The 19,747-nt window shown below is 32.2% G+C and overlaps 2 protein-coding genes across 2 annotated transcripts; one reads left to right on the top strand and one right to left on the bottom strand.

The window, feature by feature from the left end:
* The first annotated feature begins 1,285 nt into the window (after positions 1-1,285).
* Positions 1,286-7,531, top strand: LOC106717333 (uncharacterized protein KIAA1522 homolog). The gene is made up of 10 exons (XM_014511187.2): positions 1,286-1,690; positions 1,833-2,520; positions 3,025-3,100; positions 3,174-3,265; positions 3,912-3,993; positions 4,731-4,890; positions 5,118-5,174; positions 5,254-5,334; positions 5,932-6,067; positions 6,364-7,531. The coding sequence occupies exons 2-10, from the start codon at positions 1,845-1,847 to the stop codon at positions 6,645-6,647; spliced, it is 1,644 nt and encodes a 547-aa protein (XP_014366673.2). The 5' UTR covers positions 1,286-1,690; positions 1,833-1,844; the 3' UTR covers positions 6,648-7,531.
* An 8,046-nt stretch (positions 7,532-15,577) lies between these two features.
* On the bottom strand, positions 15,578-19,200 carry LOC106716972 (prostatic acid phosphatase; the record flags this gene model as incomplete). Its single annotated transcript, XM_014510657.2, has 8 exons — positions 19,193-19,200; positions 18,607-18,796; positions 18,429-18,522; positions 18,125-18,326; positions 17,607-17,762; positions 16,722-16,951; positions 15,740-15,909; positions 15,578-15,646 (listed from the first exon to the last, which is right to left on the bottom strand). Coding segments are annotated over exons 1-8 (1,119 nt in total), but the record flags the coding sequence as incomplete, so codon positions are not given.
* Positions 19,201-19,747: the final 547 nt, after the last annotated feature.

Genomic DNA, 19,747 nt, shown 5'->3' on the forward strand with positions numbered 1-19,747 from the left:
CACCAATTTTCAGTCAAATCGATTCAGCCGTTCTTGAGTTATAAATAGTGTAACTAACACGACTTTCTTTTATATATATAGATTTTTATTTTTGGTGTATTTTTAGAATTAATTTTTATATTACTTAGCTATTATGTTATATTTAGTTTTAAAAAATTCCTCCCAAGTAGGGTTGGCGACAGGCAGGCGGCCGGCCGTAAAAACTTAAGCCAAAACTTTAAGGTTCATAAAACCTTGTGTGTCGACCCTACGTAAGTGGGATAATGCCAGGGGGATGATGATGATCCATCAAATAAGGTTATTTTTATTAAAAAAATAAAGAATTGCTTCTTACTTACAATTACTGAATAGAATATAAGTTAAGGTAAGTGAACGACGCGCGGCAGCGCGCTGTACTGCGCTAACGCTCACTGCACCTCGTGAATATTTATTTTTTGTTCAGTCTAATCCCGAGCAGTGATTTATTTTGCGGATTCTATTACTTAAATCATTAATGCATAATATCCAGAAAAAACAATGTTTTTTGAGGGAGAAGTCATTTAAATTTTCATTTGTTAACTTAAAAGTTAATTCACAATGAATGAAAATAAAAAAAATATTTAAACTTTGACATATCAAAGTACAACTGTTAAACTATAAATCCAGAAAGTTTCATTAAAATATCTTTAATAGCTTTTTATTTATTGATTTTTTAATTTAAAGTCATAAAAATTTTCATTTACAAAAAAAAAATTGTTAAAATAAAATTTTCAAAAACTGTTCTAGGGATTAATTGTTCATAGTAAATACTTCATGAAAAAATATTCATACCTAAATTTGATAATCATGAGGAAAAAGGGGGGTTCAATTGATGTGATCTTGCTCTATGCCAGTTGTATTTCAGCACTGACATAGATCGCTACTTGGTTACTGTAGGAATAATGTGAATGTGAATCTGGCATAAGGTAAAATTAATTAAAAAATCCTCTATCTCAACTTCGCGATATGTACCTATATAGACATCAAACTCATTTAGTGAATTAGATGTGGCGACGGTAGTGTGGCAACATCAACAACATTAAATTAACGGCAACGCATCTGCGATTCCTCTGGTATTGCAGATGTCCATGGGCATTGATGAACACCTTGGTGTTCCCGCTGCTCGTTTGCCCCCTTCTCTTATATAAAAAAAGCCGGAAATAAATCCATAAGATAACACTGTAAGATAACCCTATAATTATGTTATTACTAGCTGTTGCTCGCGACTGCGTCCGCGTGGATAAAAAAAACTTATTTAGAAGCCTATGTGTTTTTCCAGACTATGCTCTACATCTATGTCAAATTTCACCGAGATCCGTTGAGCCCCTGTGATAAACAAACATTCGTCCATCCATCTAAACATTCGCATTCATAATATTAGTGAGAAATAAGATTTCACTTTAGCAATATCGTTATTCAAAAACCAAATGAACACGTGTAAAATATCACTAATTTTTCGTATGGCAACACTGAACACTGAGGTCGAGTATTCGCCATCTTATTGTTTATTTCTATTTTCATAGTCTTACGAGCATGTTATAACAATTTATTAGTGACGGTTCTTAAACAAAGATGTTTGTGCTTACGCTTAAGATATTTAATTAGTTTGGATGGATTTACTGTGTCAGTGTGGTGTTAAGTGCACTTATTCGTGTCGAAGCAAATTGTCCAGGTTAAATCCTACAAAAATTAATGTTCTCTTGATATTTAGCGTAAAGTAATTATTTTAAAAATAACATAATTATGTAGCATTTCGCTTGCCGCGTTTCCTTGCTACTATTTTCCATCTTAAACGTTTCATCCTTTGTTTCCAGGCGTTTTATTCCATGAACAATCACAGTGATCAAAATGGCCGCCAGCCCCCGCTGCCCGCGCAGCCACGGCCCCCTGCACGGACTGAAACGGAAAATACGACATCAAGCAATGAACCTAAGCAAATATGTCGTAATTATGTCTGGGGCACATGCAAGAAAAATACGAAATGTAAATTTCGTCACGAACTGGATTTTGAAGAAATGAAAAAAATTCTTAAATTCTGTCACGACTATCAAAACAAAACTGGCTGCACGAGGGGAGACTGTACATACCTACATACGACTAGAGAAGAGGAAAATCTTTTTCTGGCTACAGGGGAAATACCTCGTGTGCTTGCAGAACGTCATGCCGCCATGCAAAAAGCGGCAACGGCGAACAATGGCGAGACAATACGGCAGATAGCAGTGTTTATTAGAGAATCTTACGTACCTCCCCAACAGAATGGATTGCCGGGGCCCATGCCGCCTTCGTCGGTACCCCCCGGCGCGACAGCCTGTGCAGCGAGGCCGGCGCCGCCGCCGCCTCCACCATCAGTCCATGCGATGTCGGTGATGCCAGCCATGCCGCTTCAAATCATGCCACTGCCAGTCCAGCAACCACCGCCTCCTCCGCCTCCCCCACCGCCCCCGCCGCCACCTCCTACAGCTTCCCCGAGTGATCCACGGCCCACAGCCCCTGTTTATACAGGTAAAGTATTATTTTTGAAAGTAAATAGAATTTCCTAACAGTTTAAAAAAAATAATTCACTACAAATTAATAATAAGTGTGCCACACTTGAGGCCAATTCAGATAACATGATTAATAAAAGCTTGTTATTGAGTATTTAGAGCTTATAAATTACAAAAAAGATTTTTTATAATAATCAAAAAGTTGAATTATTTATTTGAGTGAATGTTGGTGCCCTCATTATTTTCATTCTATTGCATTGACATAACCTTTAAAATGTTGAAATATACCCCAAAAAAAAAACCCCCAAAGTGAATTAAAGTACTGTTTAAAGGACAATTAATTAAGAAATTAAGTTTTTTAATTACAATATCCAAAAAATATATCCAAAATTAAATAATATATATTTCTTTACTGCTTATCAGTATTCAACAGTATTCGCCAGTGGGCCTAAATCCAATATAAAAACATGAGATTTTATTTGGTATTTCAATAGTCTATAGATTGTATTTTCTGACTTTTTAGCACCACTTGGTCAACCTCCAGAAAGAACAACAGTGGTTTTTCCAATGAATCAACCACCTCCTCCTCTGCCTGTCATGTATGTACAAATTCATAATTAGTTTTAAAGCAGTAAAGAAACCAAATCTAACACATTGTAAACTCAATTTAAGGTTTGACGCAAGTAAACCTCCACCACCATTACCCAATCAAATAAAGACGAGTAGTGTTGCTGTGAAGCATAAAGCAGTAAGTTTACCTGAAGGTGAGTTAATTTGTATATTGATAAAATTTCAAAACAAATAAGCAATTTAACAAAATGCTTAGCGTTTTATAAAATCTTTATTTTTGTTTGCTTATTAATAGACAAAGGGATTTCAGCTTCAGCGAATAATAAAAAAAAAAACAATAAAATAACCCTTTTGTCAGTCCTCCAATGATGCAGTATTTGAAAATTGAAATCTTTAATTCTCCAAACTATTATAAACATTTGATAGTTTTTACATGTGTTAAATTTAAATGAACTTTAGTTTTTGTACATCTATGCTCATGTGGTTGGCTTTGCAAGAGTTTTATGCGAAACTGCCCCACCGCGTAATATGCCAGCCATGCTGTTTACATAAACGCCAAATCTAATTGACAATACTTAAAAACATTGTCTAACTTAATCGCTGAAGTAAATGTATGTATTCTTTAAAGGTGATTTCTCAACCTTTGTATAAAATTAATATAACATAAAAAGAAATATCAGTAGTTTGGTAGTAGCATTTACAAGAAATCTCTTTACTTAATTTTATGTTAAATTTAAAATTTTGAAAACTCAAGCATTTATGTTTTTGAAATTTGCTCATATTATAATATTGTTTTACATCAATTTCTATCTGGCTCGGCGCTTGTTGATTTGTTCTCAGCTGGACCAAGCAAAATAAGGAAGCCAGGGGACAACAATGTAGCAGACGCGCATTGCGAAAACTGTGTTCAACGCAAGATCAGGTTTGGAAATACTGCAATTTGTCTTTCATATTGTCTGCATGAAATTTAATCTGAAAGTATACTATTAAATATAATTTTAAATTATAATAATTATTGAACATTAATTAGTTGTGGCTTTTTACAAGTGGTTTCCATCCATTACAAATAATTGTATTAGCGAGTATATTAATGCAAAGCGCATTTTTATTTATATTTAAAAAAAATACATTAGCGAATTTTTAGTCTTCAATATATGCCACACATATATATATATATATATCTTAGGTTGCCTTAGCTTCACATTACGGCCAGCACTTTGGGTAAAAAAAAATCAGTTCAATATCCCCTGAACGCGCATTTTCGGAAAATTCCATACAACATGCTGTGCGAAAAAAATAAACATTTACTTAATATTTTCTCCACAAATATTTAGTCTTTACTTTTCAACCAATCCTCCTTTTATTGGCTTTCTACTCATATCATGATTAGAAATGAATGTTTAAATTTTACATTTGGACAACATGGAAAGCTCTTTTTTCCATATAGGGGATAATATATAAAATAATTGCGTATTGAAACGTTTGCGTGGCGATTACGAATTTCTAAACTTTAACACAGACTTTGCAACGTATAAACTATACACGCTAGATATCTAAGCGGTAACTGGAATTATTACATTTTAGTTTCTTTTGTCAATATTAAGAAAAAATCGACACTGTGTAATCTGTAACACAATCTATTTGATTTTTTTTTTGTAGGATCGATTTATACTGTCAAGAATTAGATAAACTACAATGTGAACAGGAATATCAAAAATTGCTCTATGAAAAGAACTTGGAAGAGTACAAAACTGCGAAAGAACTTTTGAGATCTGTAGTCAGTGCTGACTTGTTTCGGATTTTGGAAGAACATATCGAGGTTATTTCTGTTATTATTGTTTTAAAATAATAGTGGTTTTAATTTATACATCAGTGGTGACCCATTAAAATGGTCTTGAGATTTCATTTTAACTAAAAGTTGATAATTAATATAATAATATTAAATAATGTATATTAAATTTTAATTGATGTATTGTTTATATGAGCATTAATTTCTGGATATCCTTCTTTGAATAATTAATTGTAATATATTATTTTGGTTTTCAGGGAGTACCACAAATACAAGATATTATGTCTCACTTAAACCCAACATCATTTGGTTCGGTAATTATTTACTTTATTCAAATTAAAGTTATTGAAAAAAGAACCTTTTTAACTTGTTAATTTTTGTCGTATTTTTTAGAGTATGTCCACAGTACCAAAACAATTTTTGTTACAACTTATGGATTGTGTTTTAAGTAATCCGAGGAATGTACTAGATATGGTGAGTTTTTCTACAAAAATATGACATTTAATATTCTTACCACCTACTAACACCAAACTCTACTACGTTACTAACACCAAAATCTCTTTATAAAACATATTGTCACATATTGTTAGTTACTCATTCACAAACAGCAATATATGTATGCTAATAATATTTGACAAACATTTTGATAACATTCAAATATTTTGTAATATAAAGGTGTCTGGGAATGACATATACAACTAAGTAACAGAATACTTGGCCGAAAATATGACGACTTAACCCAACTTACCTCCTTCCAAAGTTGCTTCGTTTAGCCGTTAAAGGGTTTTTTTATATATAAATTACTAGCTACATGATAACTTTGGATATCGAAGTTGAAGTTGGGTTAAATCGTCATATTTTCAACCAAGGAATCTGTAGTACTCCGTTGTACACGTAATTCCGGGACACCTTGTATATATAGATTGCATAACCAATAACTATGGCATATACCAAAAACTTAAATGGTAACATTAACTGAATTTTGTATTTTGATAATGTACATTCTTATCATGTATAATGGAAATGATAGATAGTTAAAATGACATTTATGTTTAAATTCTAATATTTTAGGGTTCCAGTACTTCAAGCAATTTGGATGAAAGTTTTCTGCCATCTTTATCATCCGTGTCTAGAAGGACAAACTCAATTTTAAATCATTCATCACCTACAGATGTTATACAAGCCTTTGTTGATCTGCTTCAGCATTGTAAGTTAGAGTGGTATTAGTTAATGTATCCTAAAAATATCAATTTGGCAAAACTTCAGATACAGATGGTGAAGTGATTTTTTTTGACAGTAGGTTTGTTAAGACAATGCTAATAATGATTAAACATAGCTGGAAGTTGACCTTAAAGGTATAATGTAAATATATGTGGTCTCATTAACTATTTTCTTTGGAACTCATATTTCAGTATTTTTTATCAACTAATTTGTGTTGTGAAAATGTTCTATAAATTATAGGAAAATATTTAGGATGTGACTAAAAACAATTTTCGATTGCAGCTAAAATAAGTCCAGATAAACAACAATCATCTGACTTTTCAAATGAAATAAACAGATTAGCTGGTACAAATAGCAGTAACGGCATGAATGGTATCACCGGTTGCAGTACTAGTCAGAAAGTGGAAAGTTCAACTGCAACATCAATGGCGGGATCAATTACACATAGCGGGAGTGTGGGCATGTCCTCTTTTGCTGGGGCTCTAATGACTGTCCCTCCTCCACCTTTCCCTTCTTACCAACCAACCATCCCTCCACCACCACCCACTGGGTCGTACTATAACTAGATGTTTCCAGTCCCATCTAGTGAGTATTAGTATTTAAAAGTAAATGGAATATCCAAATATTGATAAGACATTTTATTAGACACTTAAGTTTTAAAATTGCAGAGCTATTTAAAAATAAATATGTAGACACGTGTATAGCGTATTTAGGTCAAACAAGGAAATTTATTTAGATATAGATGACTAATTGTTGGTTTCTAAGACCAAAATCTTCATAATTTTTTTTTTTCAATTCATCTATTTTGACAAAGATATGTCGATATGTTTTATACCGGGATTTTGGTCTCGGAAACCAACAAGTTGGATAAAAATCCCTCGAACAAGTATTTTCTTTCATTTACATAAAGTACAGAATGCGAAAGAAGGATATTTTTAATGAGCGTATAACAAAGACTAGATCTTATTTTATTCATGTACAGAAATTCAAAATTACGTATCAACAACTTATGATCTAGCTTCCAAGAGTTTTAGCTATATTTCCAGGTCATTGTGAAGCTCCAAATTTTGATAATGCAAAAGGAATCTTTAAAGTGCTACATTATTCTAATCTTAAACAAAGACTTATGGTGGGTCAAAATGCAATGAGGTATTTTTTATATGGTTTGTAGTGATAAAATAATGTGACATGTATAAGATATTTGTGAAGGTAATATCGGATTTCTGTTCGAGACTTTGTAAAGTTAGAAGAAATAAGTATGTGTGAATGAAAAGTGCATGAAGGAAAGAGTGATGTTATTACATTAATATCTTGCTTAGCGACGAGAAGGTTGTATGACGCATGGTTTCAAGTTAAGAGTAATTTGCCTTTTTAGATTAATTTACCTACTAAGAGTATGAAATTTGTCTAGATTGTAAGATAACATGTGCTATGCCGGTCAGATAAGCGAATTAAATTATTTAATTTTAATTCATTATGTAACATGTGTTTTGTCGTAGTTTTGCTGTCAATGCAGATGTTTGATTACTTAACTCATTTTCTAATTATTTTATTAACCTTTTGTATAAAAAAAATCGGAAATAGAAAAGCTAGATCATTCCATTGATGTTATTAAAGAAAAAAAAGGGGTAATCATATATCAGTCTAAATGTTTACCTATTTTTGCTGCTGGTGTATTTCTATTAGGTAACATAAGCCATCTGACACTTAATTTAAAACACTAAATTATTGCGTTCTATCATTTTTCTTTTATAGAAAAGGAACTAAATAGTTATACCTTAGTACATATTTACCATATTACTTGAATTGTTTATTAAAATCAAATAAAGTTTTACTTTTCAAATTATATGATACTAGGTAAGGCCATTTCAAAGCTTGAATTGGTCACCAATAGATACTATTCATTAAACTCTTATTTATAAATTTTATTAAGATTAATGTTTGAGAATTGTGCATTGTTAAGTGAAAACATTCAAAATTGAATATTTTTTTTTACCATAGACATAAAAAATTCAACTATTAATTTGTAAGAGAAACAATTTAACATATTTTTTTTATGCAGTTGTCATTAAAGTGCAGGAAATTAATCCAACAAAAAACAGAGCACCTGTTGACCAGAATACTTGTAACAGAACTCAATTGCTACTGCTGAGCTATAAATAATTAAATCTTCAAACCTGTAGCGCAATCATTTATTTCTAACAAATCTATCTAGTAACTGTGCACATGCTTTTAAAATATGTGTTTTTTTAACTTTATGCACAAACTTTGTATGTTTTATTTTAACAATTGGCATCTGTAATTTGACCTTACAAAACACATGTTATTTTTTTAAAGATTTTCTATCAATTACAATGTATTTTGATGAATCCGATATAAAATAGTAAATGGTGTATCACATATACTAGAATTAGTGACAAAGTAAATATACATAATTATATCACCTGAATGTAGTTAAAGAACTAAAAATAATGTTTGTTTAATATCACTGTAATAATTCTAAGCCCACTTCTACACTTTATTTTTATTTTTGTAAAATGATATGCATTACATTTTTGATCATAAAATTTTCAATATTTGTACCAAGCAATGTCATCTACCTAATAATAAATTTAAATATTTCTAGACATGTCCATAGTACCTGCTTAAGTATTTTATTTAATATTTTACCGTATTCATGTGGATTATCTATCATGTTCATAAACTGCAATAAAATTTGTTTTAATGCAAATAGCTGCTGTTAACGCATTGGTTTATTGTAATTATTCTGAGCTGCATCTATTTCTACTGTTTTTTAAATATTTGTTATTAATTTTCTATAGTATGTTTATATTAAACTTTTTCCAAAATGTACTGCGATGGAGTAACTCATTGAGTCTATCTCGTTGAATCCCTTTTTACATTTCATACTGTTTTTATATGTTGTTGTAACATTATACTTCAAATTGGTATACACACTTATAAATTTAACAACATTCTTCACATTCTTTTAAATTCAATCTATATCAATAAATGGTAGACAATTTTAGTATTTCATTTTTATCAATTCGGATCATGTGGGATAAGTAAAACTGTCTTTATCAATTTTTCATTCTTCTTGAGGTTAATATTATTGGGGAAAATAATAGTGAATCTTACCTCAGTATGAAGGCTTGACAAACTTCAAGCGACACCATTTTGTTTTCTCCTTGTGATTCTAACATGCTTAACCGAGTATAAGCAGTTAGCGCCTGCAGCTGCTGAAATTTATTTAATAGTAATGTTTAAAACTAATGTGCAATGCCATTAAACAATACTCATACATGACATGACTGACATTATCAAAACAAATAGATAGTTACATTAATTGTGAATTTGGGGGTTTATTTGCTTTTAACATGTTAAAAACAAACCGTTAACAATAAGATTGTATGGTTCTTAAGGTTCCATTCCAATTTGTAAGTAGCATAGATGTCTTTTAAATATAAACAATTTCTCAAAACAAGATCAGTTTTTATGAATCTTATAAATTCTAATCTAATAAATTAAGTGGCCATTGACAAAGTAAACTTTAGTAATATCAAATAAGGCTTACCTCACTCACTTCATTCCTATTGTATCCAATAGCATTTTATCTCCCTACTTGCTGGCGTGCACATTTCTGACTTCCTGCGATCAAGGTTTACTTACAAATACAGCATATTATCCTTTTCATTATAACTAATGTGAACTTTCTACGGCGAATTCCAGTTGCGTGACTAATGTGAAAAGTGTATAAGATTTCTTATTGGATTAGTCTTCTTAAATTTATCGTTAATTATTATATACACCTAAATTCTTAAGGCTATGCACATCTTCAGGGTTCACACAGAATTTGCGTCTGTTTGTAATGATAAGTAGCTTTCACATCACAAATTTAACTGGAATATCTAAATAACTTTTCAAGATGAGTAACTGTTCTCAATCGTTTGTTTAAAAGTAAAATTAATAATTCTTGTGCAGCGTTACTAATATATATAAGTATATAATGTATTCAAATGTATGTATATACGCGTTTGTTACATAGATTATTTATATTCATAGATGGCAGTCCGAATTTCAGTTATGGTATATAGAGTTAGTACATAAAATTTTGCTGAAGGAAATCCTACTCCAATAGGAATTTCTTTAGAATTATTTGAAAGAAATGTTTTGTTTTTTTTTAATTCTAATGTCTCATTAATCAATTAGATGATTAAAAAATATTTTTTTTTCTTATGCAACAATGTTGCAACTTATTTACGTAACACTGGGGGATTAGATTTATTTCATAGAAAGAAATATGTCGTTTAACTGAAATAATTTCTGATAATATAAAATTTTACTGTTCACGTTATTACAATGAATATTTTGTAATTTCGTAGTCAAAACTTTTTTACAATGGCAACTTTCAAAGTTTACGTTTTTCCAGTACAGTGGGACATAATGTAAGCACTAACTGGCGCCAGTGAGTAAAAGCAGTCCTTACCAGTGCGGTGCTGCTGTTTACTGTACTAGTTTAAAGTAAAGCAGGCATTAAGTTTCTTCGAAAGCTTTGTAAGGGAATTGTGAATCTGCTATTGGAATGAAATTGGGAACTGAAATTATTACGATTAATGATTACATCAAGTCGTTGCTTTGAAAGCGCAATTCTACACAATAAACTGGTTTCAAAGATATATGCTACTTAATGATTTTTATAAGATTTTGTAGGATTATTTGCTTTTAAGAAACATTGTGAAACGTTGGTGATAGGTTTATCTAAAAAAATTCTAAAATTTACTAAACTCTGAAAGTATAATATAATGATCGCATTTCCACTTTGGGTATAGATGCAAAGCTGAATGAAGGTATCTTTATTGCTAACTTTTCCTTTTCTCGTAGAATTTTTAGTAGCAAGGGTAATAATGATTGAGTTCCTTTGACTGATGTCGAAGATGAAAAAATATTCAAATGTTTTCAAATAGACCCTTCTAGTCTGTAAAAACCACCTTGCCCCACTGACTAATCCCCCAATTCAAATTTTGATGGAAAAATCTTAAAAGGTTTGCACGTTGAACCCTGGTCAGAAGAATTCGAATAACTCGTCGTCTTCTGGCAACACTGTCGGTCTCTTGGAAGCGATTCCAAACATTTTGGACAGTTCATCGAGAAAAACCCAACTGCTAACCCACGTAACGCTGAGAACGTCCTTCTTGAATCATAATTATGGCTCTGGTTGCTGTAATTGTATCCATGTGTCTTCATATTGGTGGCATGATTAACGCGAGACGACAAATGAATCAATTAAAATTTAAAAATAAACTTTTTTCCCTTAAAATAAACCATTAAAATAACCGGAACAAGTTAAGAAGGCCATCGAAGAAAAACATAAGAATAACGTCCAATTTTTTTCTTCTTAATATGATGGCCAATAATTTTCAAATTAGGAACACGAACACCAGCATAAAAGAGATCAAACACCAAAGAGTTCGTAATATCAATATAATGCTACTAATCAGATATTTTCAGTTTAGTAAAGTGCACTTAAATGTAAATAAACTAGTGGCCCTTATTTTGTTTTGAGCAATATATAAATAAATGAAACGAAATCGTTAGGGAAATTACGCGGACGGATAAACGCCAAACACACGATTAAACTTAATTGTGTAGAAATCAATATTTGTTGAGTGCACGAATGATCTGGGTCGACCGAAGCAAAACCACGACCACACCGAAGACAGGTGTGAAGTGGAAGCTATTCCGCGCTTCGTCTGATGAGTGTGGTGCAGGAGGCCTAATTTTAGTCCATGTTCCCTTCCCACCCTATTCTTATAATCAAAAGATGGGAAAGGAAAGTTGATTTGATGGAGGAGGGAACGTATAGGAAGAGGAAATATACTATTTATGTGCATCCCCAATTGCGGATGTCTATGGGCAGCGGACGCTTCGCTATTTAGGTGGATTCACGTTTGCCACCTTATGATACAAGAAAAATTAATTGTATCTAATCTGCCATCGTGAACAAGTAGACGTAAAAAAATCAAACTAACACAAACTAAACAAAAACCATGCACAACACGTCAGCTACTGGCATGCCTGTACCGGTTGCGACGTTCACAATTATTTTTCGTAGCTCCCAACTCGCTACTTCATCCTACTTCGCTACTTCAACTTGCGTGCCATGTCACAAATTATCCAGTTACAGCCATGTGTGTATAGCACATGCAGAAGATTTTCGGTAGAAAAAAAAGATGGGGACTACGATACGACTCGACGGGAAAGTGAAACATGTTCAGTCGAAAAGCGTGTACCAGGTAAATTTTTAGTTGAGAGGAAATGATTGAAAATATATATTTTTTCATGTTCAAGGAGCCAGCTGACGTATAATCCACCGTGTTATGGTCAGCTGACTATATTTTTCTTTCAGAATACTACATAAACTATACTCTGATAAATTTTCAAATGAGAGGAAATGACTGAAAAAAAAATTTTTTTCTCCATGCGTGGGAAGCTGCCACTGCCCACCCCACCCACGGAGTCAAAGCTGACGGTCGCGAATATTCACAGTATAAGTCCTTTATGCATTTTTCGATTGGTAGGGACTTGGTCATGAAAATCTGTCACTGGCTCCTGGACTATAAAAATAAAAAAGCAATACCTATTTAATTTATGAAAACAGACGACCACGTTTTTTTGTAGGTACAATGTTAGGTTTGTTTCAATACGCAAATCTGTTTTCATTTTATACAAAGACTATTGCATTTTGTTGCTCGGCGTTGCGTTTCCTGCGACTTCGTGTACTCGGTGCTCTGCGCGTTTTCCTTCTGAATTTTAATGTAATAAACAATTAACGAGTAACATTTCAAGTTATGTTATATCATAAATTATTATAAGCCAATTTAGATAATATCGTTTAGTTCGCTGAATTTTAAAATGTTGGGATTTTATGCTTTTTCTTTAGTTTAAATTGCAATGTTCGTTATAGTGGATTTCGACTTATATTTATACAATTTTTTGTCTCTGTTTTGTTTAAGAGAGCGAAAGTAATGATAATGTAATGTGTATTAAATACATGTGTGTCTGCACTGGAAACTCTCTTTTAAATAGGCGTATTTGTTCCGTACCACTTTCATTGACCATTGACGTCGAACAGTACGGGTTTTTAGTTTTTCATATTTAGAAAAGTTCGATTCTCGGGGTTGTACCAGGTCACTCAGAAAGTATTGCAAAAAAAATTTTTTATGTATTTGAGACTGGTCTGTTATAATTTATTTAAAAATATGATTAGTTATAAGTAAAAATAGGTACGTTCTAAATTCAAAACTACCCTACACATTTTCTGCGAGCTTATTAAAATTACCGTGTCTCATTGAAAAATGGATTTGCGTCGAGAACATTTTCGCGCTATGATTTTTTACGATTTTAAATGTCGCCTGAAACCAGACGAATCGTACGATAGACTTCAAATGGTATTATTGGATGAAGGCCCTTCTAAGGCAACCGTGTATCGTTGATATAATGAATTTAAGCGAGGTCGACTAACTTTGGGGGATGAAGAAAGAAGTGGTCGCCCTTTGACGGCTGTTACGGAAGGAGACGTGCTAGCACTGAAAAATTTGGTCCAAGACAATAGACGAATTACATATCAAGAGATTCAGCATACACTGCAGATTGGATCAGGAAGCCTTAACGAGTTTCTACACGTACATCTACGGGTGCAGAGCATAGTTTCACGCAGGGTGCCGCACAACCTCACCGATGTTCAAAAGCAGGCAAGGGTGGATTGGTGCCATGATATGATAGACAAATTTGAAGCAAGCTAGTCTCGGCGTGTTTACGACATCGTTAAAGGTGATGAATCCTGGATTTATCAATTCGATCCAGAAACAAAGCGCCAGTCGACGGTTAGGGTGTTTCAAAACGAATCGATGCCTACCAAAGTAAAGCGACCTAGAAGCGGAGGGAAGATTTTGATCGTGAATTTTTTCAAATTGACTGGCTACTTGGTGTCAATTCCTTTACGAAACCAAAGAACCATTTACGCCGAATGGTATACTACCAAATACTTGGCAGAAGTTTTCTCTGCTGTGAGCAACAAGCAACCAAACACAGGTCTCCGCGCGCTACTGCTCCACCGCGATAATGCGCCCGCCCACACCGCAATCAAAATGAGGGACTTCCTAGACAGCACACCGGTCAAACTCCTGGGTTACCCTTCTTACAGCCCTAACCTAGCACCGTGTGACTTCTTCTTATTCCCAAAAATAAAAAATCAACTCAAAGGGATTCAATTTTCGTCGCCGGATGATGCGCTCTCAGCGTTGGAGCAGTCTGTAAACGAGGTGTCTGCGGCGGACTGGAAAAAGTGTTTCGAAAACTGGTTCAGACGCATGAAACTTTGTATAGAGGCTAGTGAAGAGTCCTTTGAAAAGATGTAATAAAAATATATTTACCTATAGAACATTTTTTTTAGAGTCGCAAAACTTTCTGAGTGTCCCACGTATATGTCAGCAACAGCCAGTAGGAGTTCGTTTCGGTTTTAAAAATCAAGAAAGAATAAAACGAAAATCAATACATTAAAGTGATACATTTTAATTTAATTTTGTTGATTTTCAAGCTCTTCGTACTTTAGCTAGACAGTATTTTTTGGATCTTCACAGATTTCTTGAAAAAATGTTTATTTTAGAATTTTTATTTAAAATTATAATGGATTTAGCGAAATCATACGAAACAACAATTTTAAGTGAAAATTTAATCAAATTAAACATACAGTAAAATTATTTGAAACACTAATGTGAAACAGCAAACTGCATACTTTATTAAAATGAATGAACAATTCAAAAAACTTAACTAAACAAAATAAGTATTTGTTACACAATATAGGGTTAAAATAAAGACACTGTTTAATGCGGACAGCTTTCCTAGAATAACAGGTTAATAAAGACACATTTCTACCATCAAATCTTCTGGGTAATCTACCTCACTGAAAGAGAAATAAAAAATCAATTAATAAACTATTTCAAGTAAAAGTAACGTTCGTTTATGCTACACTTAATAACGTGTACTCTTTCTTATGTATTCATCCAAAAACATAGACCTATGCGAAGGGAAGCGATTTATTATAAAAGTAATGGTAAAGAGTACAAATAAATGATTATCATAATTAATACTTTTTCTATATAGGTGACGATGTGGTACACGCCGAAGTATAGCAATTAAGTATATTATATATAACACTAGCTGTCGCCCGCGACTTCGTTCGCGCGCAGTTAAAAAAAAAATGAAAAATAGATGTTGGCCGATTCTCAGACCTACTGAATATGCTCGCAAAATTTCATGAGAATCGGTCAAGCCGTTTCGGAGGACTTCAAGTTCGAACCCCGTGACACGAGAATTTTATATATTAGATTTACTGGGTTAAAAAGTAATTTGTTCCCATATAGCGTTGACAATTTCATATAACTCACCTTAGAACTTCTCTACCAAAGGAAAACCACAAATAATATAAGCAATGTAATAACAGACAGAATGTTATGATACAGATTATTGCTGTAAGGTTTCGTTTAAAAATGATATAACGTTCGTTCTGAAACAAAAACACATAAGTGTCCTAAAAATATAATAATCATGACAATGTATCATTAAATAGAAACATTATTAAATCTTTACAATGTTATACCTCGTAGCAGTCTGCTTCCCAATCAACAGATATGAGATGACCGTATATCTGAGTGAAATTTTTAAATTTACATACAGTTCCACAATTAGGTATGTCCATAGCATAGGGTTCAACCATGTCACTGGTATTCCGATACAATATTCTCACATAAAAATCCTTTGAGGAATTATCTGTAAAAAAATATTAAAATGAATAGAATTAAAAAAAATGTAGCCTATATGCCACTCTGGGTTGTAACCTACTTATGTTCCTAATTTTATCGTGATTTGTCCAGCTGTACTGGATGATAACTAACATGCATCTATCAAAATTTTTGCATCATAATATTAGAAAGATCTTTTGAAGAGAAGGGGCAAACGATCAGCCGATCGTCTATTAATATGACGCCCATGGACATTCACAACAGCAGAAGAACTGCAGATGCGTTGCCGGCCTTTAAGGTCGACGTATTATTCGTTTAAATCGTTTTAACTGCAATGTAACCTTTATTTTTTTTTACAAACGGCACATGTGTGTCGCTTTTTTACTTTACTAAATTTAATTTTTGCCTATAATGTAATGTAACGAATTTAATTATTTTTTCAATTAAAATCTATTAGCTTAACCATGAAAATATCAATTCAAGTTACGTAGAAAAATCTCTGAAAAGATTCATGGCCGAAGATCAGTGAACTATGGCCGATGATACAGCAGCCATTTCATATTTGAGAGTGTCACAGTTCCCGTTGTGAAATATCAAATTCTAAATATTGTAAATAACAGTTACTGTTTACAAACTTCTTCATAACATGATTTGAAATAATTTATATTATAACACGTCACAAATAGAAAAATCACTACTGTTTCCATACGCAATGCACTGTTTCATTTTTTATTTTAACCTTAATAATTTTTCATTATATTTTATTCTATGCTTTGAAACGATTTATACGTAGACATGTATAATGTATAATGTTTTATGAAAAATAATATTTTCACTTACCATATAATAGTTCCATTAAAATTGTTGCAGTAGTCGAGGGACATTTTCCGTCAAACAAATCCAAAGCAGTTAAAACATTTCCTATCGTGTTATCATCTCCACTGTATATAGACAAAACAACATCATTTGGCATGACCAACATTGTGTAAGACATGTCATTCACAATTTCTTTGATCAATGGTCCCACCAATAAACGGGCCATAGATGGGGTTGCAGATGACAAAGCATAACTGAAAAATATGAAATGATTTTAATCATTACTAATTAAATGGAGTTTTAACTTAGGATGAAATTATTGTCTTCAATCTTCTCTAAATTAACTGTTGATTTTTTGTATGATTTATTAGATGATTATATTAATTAAATACTAATGAATGTGGTAATAGTAAGTTTATCAATGTACAGGACATTCAACATTATTTGGAAATTCAAGTTGGATCTTTAATATGTTTAAGATTCCTGCCTGACATTGAAAAATATTACAAACGATATCCTTTGGAATCGTTTTATTGCTCTTATTTATTAAATTAAAAATGTAATCATTAAACGCTACTGTACTACTCCAAAAAACACTGTTTAGTTAAACACGTTTTTTAACTCTTTGACCGCCGCTTATTGATATTATTGACCTCAACGTAGTTATATGTTTTACTATAAATATGTATCACTACACTGCTTTCGGTATAAGTACTTCATTATTTATTGGTAAAGATTGCATTTCACAAGCCTACGCATAATAATGTTTCAATAACCATCATTTGTTAAAAATCCCCGCCGGGCGCTAGAGTGATGGTATAAAAGGGTTGACGTATGTTTAAACTAAAATCTATTTGAAACACTGTCTAAATTTTGTAAGGCTCTAAGCTAATAAAATATAACACTCACTTATGACATGCCGGATCTTCGAGTTTATGTGGAAAAACCGCTTGGGTCCAGTTTGGCAAAGTCAAATTGTATAAATTCTCAACCAACAAAATGTTGTAAATTTTATTGATATCATCGTAGTTTTCAACAGTCATATTTGTATGTTCTGACAAGTAACTAAAATTTATTTAAAAAATAAAATCCATTAAAAATTAATCAAATTAAATAAAAACAAATTAATTATATTGTACGACATTCATTAAACATAAAAAATCATTATATTGATTGACTTTATAAGTAGGGGTGATTTCATACGAAAGGGGTTGTTTAGTCAGTAGCTATCATCTTTGTTTTACGCATGCTTCAAAAAAATCAGTACTGGAAATTTTATAAGTTAACACTCCTGCCTTATGCAATACTACTGCTGAAAACACATTCTCAGGTACGAAACACTTGGAAATAACTATTAGTCTAGTTAATAATAGTTGCAAGTTATAAGAGTACAAAATGGATAAATATGGCTAGTAAAAACTACTTACTCCAGTAATCCTTTGTAGCAATCGAGTCCATCTTTGTATAGCTTTGTATTTAAATATTCCTGTCTGAGTTTAATATAATCTGGACATTCTCTTTTCATAGCCAAAATTTCATCCTCATTTACTGGTGTGGTTGTTATGGAGATAGGTTGCTGGGACAAATACGCGTTCGTAAGATTGTTGCTGATATTTGGAAGACACATACCTGAGGAAATTATGGTTTTATTATTCATAGAAATAAATTTAACAAAAAATATTTATGAAGTCAAGAAGTCGTGAGCAGATAAACATTGAAAAATCATCTTACCAGCTAAGTGAATTTGAGCCGACTTTACAAATATATCTTCGTCGATTGAGCGTGCGAAAATCATTTGAGGGTCACATCGATTTAAAGACGCCTTCTGAAAACAGTAAACATGTTAAAAAATAACAAATTTTATCTCAATAGAATGCAGTTCAATCTTTACATTTAAAATCTAACTTACAAGATATCGTTCTCCAAACCATTTTCCTAAAGCGTAATGCTGTTCTTTACCAATATCAATGAGTTCGCTATATTTATACGGCCATACTGCTTCATAACGTAATGGATCTGTAGGATACGGATTAATCGAAATATTAAATCCGGAGCTAAATAGCACCGCAGAATATTTTATTGAAACTTGAGCTAAAGTGCTGCTCACGTAAATTAAAAGACAATATAGAAAATGCATTTTAACAAAATGACGATCGTTAGAAATTATTGTACAAAGACCTCACAGCTAAAGGGCTAATCTACAAATGGCAAAATAATCGAGTCTCTTCTTTGAATTGTATCCGTCCACCTTCTAGAAATTTCCAATGCAGGCATAAACACAGCAGACTGACGTAGATAGAACACGTGCTAAATAAACATATTTCAGGGATATAAATGGAATTATGGAAATTGGTACACCAGTATGGTCAGGGGCGTATTTACTTCAGGGACAAAAAGGCTTTACAAGGCTAAATGACACGGGGCGACGCAAGAGGCACATTGGTCAGCTCGTATTTATTTTATGTGTCTGAAGAAAATTAAAAAAGTCTAGTTACTTGACCATCTAGACATGAATCATACTAAAAAAAATTAAGTGGCCATGCTTAGAGAAGAAAGTCTGCTTAAAAACTAGAAAGAATATCTTGACAAGCAAATGTATATTTGTTATGTTATATCGTTTAAAAAATTACTACACATTAATTAAATTGCAAATTGATTTATAATTAATACAAAAACATAAATACTCATATTGTTAAAATAGTAAGATATATCCTTACAAATCTAAGTTAAATCTTTTTTTTAAGTAATAAAATGTGACATACTCGTAATGCGGATTAAATTCGGTATGGTTCAATGTCGATCTCCGTGCCATCCCTTAATTGATTCTCTAAAAACAATATCTTGAAAACAGACATTTCAAGTGTCACTGGTAATATTTTAATCTTTATGGAAACAAAACAAACTGTTTTAATCACCAAAATACATCAGTGAAACTTCACCTAAATCGGGTTATCCATTTATTGAGATTAGCGGCTTCAAACTCATAGGCAAAAAATTCTGGAGCTGTTAGCTTAATAACATAACTTTTTTAAATTTATGCATTGACTAGC

This window comes from Papilio machaon, chromosome Z (genome assembly GCF_912999745.1).
Source record: "Papilio machaon chromosome Z, ilPapMach1.1, whole genome shotgun sequence".
Taxonomy (NCBI): domain Eukaryota; kingdom Metazoa; phylum Arthropoda; class Insecta; order Lepidoptera; family Papilionidae; genus Papilio; species Papilio machaon.

Bases quoted from the DNA above. Each gene is read 5' to 3' on its own strand.
- LOC106717333 (XM_014511187.2), top strand. From the start codon at position 1,845: ATGAACAATCACAGTGATCAAAATGGCCGCCAGCCCCCGCTGCCCGCG. The intron at 5,335-5,931 runs GTGAGTTTTTCT...CTAATATTTTAG, and splicing joins CGAGGAATGTACTAGATATG to GGTTCCAGTACTTCAAGCAA. The intron at 6,068-6,363 runs GTAAGTTAGAGT...TTTCGATTGCAG, and splicing joins TGTTGATCTGCTTCAGCATT to CTAAAATAAGTCCAGATAAA.